Source organism: Mandrillus leucophaeus, unplaced genomic scaffold (genome assembly GCF_000951045.1).
Source record: "Mandrillus leucophaeus isolate KB7577 unplaced genomic scaffold, Mleu.le_1.0 Scaffold11, whole genome shotgun sequence".
Taxonomy (NCBI): Eukaryota; Metazoa; Chordata; class Mammalia; order Primates; family Cercopithecidae; genus Mandrillus; species Mandrillus leucophaeus.
The window spans coordinates 1,904,369-1,907,736 of NW_012099209.1; the positions used below are offsets into that span (position 1 = coordinate 1,904,369).

The following is a 3,368-nucleotide window of genomic DNA, read 5'->3' on the forward strand; positions in this document are numbered from 1 at the left end:
TTTTGAGAGTCTGGCTCTGTTGTGCAGGCTGGAGTGCAGTGTCACGATCTCCGCTTACCTCTGCCTCTCGGATTCAGGCGATTCTCCTGCCTCAATCTCCCAAGTAGCTGGGACTATAGGTGTGAACCACCACACCAGCTCCACCACACCCAGCTTAATTCTGTGTTTTGGGTAGAGATGAGGTTTCACCATGTTGGCCAGGCTGGTCTTGAACTCCTGAGCTCAAGTGATCCACCCGCCTCAGCCTCCCAAAGTGTTGGGATTATAGGCGTGAGCCACTGTGCCCGGCCAGACCCCTATCTTTACACAAAAATTAAAAAAAATTAGCCAGGCATGGTGGCGCACACCTGTGGTCTCAGCTACTGGGTGGCTGAGGCAGGAGGATCGCTGGAGCCCAGGAGTTCTAGGCTGCAGTGAGCCACAATCGTGACACTGCACTCCAGCCTGGGCAACAGAGCAAGATCTTGTCTCAAAACAAAACAAAACAAAACAAAAACCACAAACAAAAACTAAATGCATATTAAATGCCGACTGTGAACCCCATCTGTCCTGGGTGCTGGGGATGTGCAGCATCAGGACAGATAGAAGCCCCTGCCCTCGGGGTGCTGCTGTCTGGGAGACTGACCCCCAGTTCTCCCCAGTACATGCCTCTGCTGGTGCTGGACATCTTCGAAGATCTGCCTGGAGTCCCTGGGCTCTTCCTGGCCTGTGCTTATAGTGGCACCCTCAGGTGAGCACCCCCGCTTGTTCATGCAGTGTTATTTCAGCCCCTGGGAGCCTCCTCATCCCGACCTGCCATCCCCCTGGGGCATGGAATGTTCTGGACCTGTCCGTCATTCCCAGTTCCTGCTTGATCCCTAGAAGACAGCTCAGGGAGGCGCTGGCAGAGAGCATGCCCTGGGCACAGGGACCCCAACTGCAGGGGTTTACCTTCTTATCACCTGTCATGGCCACGCCTGACTCTCCTCTCTTCTTCTTCCTTCTTTCCTTCCTTCCTCCCCCAGACAAATATTTATTGAACATCTACCATGTGGCAAGCACTGCTGTTCTTTTTTTTTTCCGGATGGAGTCTTGCTCTGTTACCTAGGGTGGAGTGCAGCGGTGCGATCTTGGCTCACTGCAAATTTCGCCTTCTGGGTTCAAGCGATTCTCCTGCCTCAGCCTCCCAAGTAGCTGGGATTACAGGGGCACGCCACCATGGCCGGCTAATTTTTGTATTTTTAGTAGAGATAGGGTTTTGCCATTTTGGCCAGGCTGGTCTCGAACTCCTGACCTCAGGTGATCCGCATGCCTTGGCCTCCCAAAGTGCTGGAATTGCAAGCGTGAGCCACTATGCCCAGCCCAGGTACTGTTGTTCTAAACCCTGGGGCACAGCCATGACCAAGCAGTCCCCTACTCCTGCCTTCCAAGGCCACACACTCAGGTGGTTTCCACTCTTCTGGGACTTCTGGTCACATGCTCTCACTGTCCCTTTTGCAAATCTCCCACGTGACTATAGTCCCTCTGGAACCAGAACCTGCCTGTCTGTCCCACCTGCCCTTGGTCACAGTTGTCCTTGCTCCTGTGGGGATGTCTCAGGTCTTCGGGGAGGGGAGGGGTGGATAGCTCCTTCACTTTTGCAGGACTGGGTTACCCCCACCTCTGCCCTCAGCTAGGTGAGGTCTGGCAGGCCAGATGGTGTGGATGGTCTCTCCATATGGCCTGAGGACCCCCCACCGCCTTCCTCACACAGCACAGCATCCACCAGCATCAATGCCATGGCTGCAGTCACTGTGGAAGACCTCATCAAACCTCGGCTACAGAACCTGGCACCCAGGAAACTCGTGATTATCTCCAAGGGGCTCTGTGAGTTTCAGGGAGACCTGGGTGGGAGGCCACGCAGTCCCTCCCCATTGACCATGCCACCCCCGTTCACTACAGCACTCATCTACGGATCGGCCTGTCTCACTGTGGCGGCTCTGTCCTCGCTGCTTGGAGGAGGTGTCCTCCAGGTGAGACCCCACCTGCCCCCTGCCCTGGTCTCCCTGAGAGGTGGAGGCATCTTTCCCATTGAACTGAGGCTCAGAGAGGTCACATGTGTCCGTGGCAGAACTCCTTTATTTTTTAGGCGGAGTCTCGCTCTGTCGCCCCGGCTGGAGTGCAGTGGCGCCATCTCGGCTCACTGCAAGCTCCGCCTCCTGGGTTCATGCCATTCTCCTGCCTTAGCCTCCTGAGTAGCTGGGACTACAGGCGCCCGCCACCTCGCCGGCATTTTTTTGTATTTTTAGTAGAGACGGGGTTTCACCGTGGTAGCCAGGATGGTCTCGATCTCCTGACCTCAAGTGATCCACCTGCCTTTACCTCCCAAAGTGCTGGGATTACAGGTGTGAGCCACCATGACTGGTCTGGCTAATTTTTTTTTTTTTTTTTTTTTTGAGATGGAGTTTCACTCTTGTTGCCCAGGCTGGAGTGCAATGGCACAATCTCGGCTCATTACAACCTCCACCTCCCGGATTCAAGCAATTCTCCTGCCTCAGCCTCCCTAGTAGCTGGGATTACAGGCATGCACTACCACGCCTGGCTATTTTGTATTTTTAGTGGAGATGTGGCTTCTCCACGTTGGTCAGGCTGGTCTTGAACTCCCTACCCGAGGTGATCTGCCCGCCTCGGCCTCCTGAAGTGCTGGGATTACAAGCGTGAGCCACTGCGCCCAGTCTGGCTTGGCTAATTTTAAAACTTTTTTTAGAGACAGGGTCTCGCTTCGTGCCTAGGCTGGTCTTGAACTCCTGGCCTCAAGCAACCACCCATCTCACCCTTCCAAGGCGCTGAGATTAAGAACTAGGTTCTATTTGATGCCAGAGGCCATCAGGGGACTTTTTTGCAGCTGGCTGGCTTGGGGCGGAGGAATTGGGAAGTGGGGGGTGGCGACCTTACGGAGGTTGCAGTGAGCCCAGATCGTGCCACTGCACTCCAACCTGGGCAGCAAAGTGAGACTCTGTCTAAAAAACAAAAAGAAGAAAAAAGGGCCTCCCTGGCTTGAGGGTGGGACTGCCACCCACAGGAGAAAATCAGTATCTTTGCCTCCAACCCAGGGGAGAGAGGCAGGAACGGGGGGTGGGGGGTCCTCTTCCCTCTAGGGAAACTGAGACACAGAGGAGTCCTTGAGCCCCACAGTGGCGTTCCTGAGGTCTCGCTTTCCCAGCGGGTAAACTGAGGCCCGGAGGGGTGGGAGGGCTCCGCCTTCAGCCCCACTTCCACCTACTCTCCCAGGGGTCCTTCACAGTCATGGGAGTCATCAGCGGCCCCCTCCTTGGAGCGTTCATCTTGGGAATGTTCCTGCCAGCCTGCAACACCCCGGTGAGTGGGGGCGGTGGCGAGGGGCGGGGCGG

The 3,368-nt window shown here is 55.7% G+C and overlaps 1 protein-coding gene across 1 annotated transcript in view; it reads left to right on the forward strand.

Moving 5' to 3' along the window:
- Positions 1–3,368, forward strand: part of SLC5A5 (solute carrier family 5 (sodium/iodide cotransporter), member 5) — a 26,889-nt gene that overhangs the window by 12,272 nt on the left and 11,249 nt on the right. Inside the window, exons 8-11 of the mRNA XM_011991214.1 lie at positions 642–730; positions 1,733–1,845; positions 1,921–1,991; positions 3,250–3,336. Of these exons, the coding sequence (XP_011846604.1) occupies positions 642–730; positions 1,733–1,845; positions 1,921–1,991; positions 3,250–3,336 (360 nt within the window). The remainder of the gene's footprint in view (positions 1–641; positions 731–1,732; positions 1,846–1,920; positions 1,992–3,249; positions 3,337–3,368) is intronic.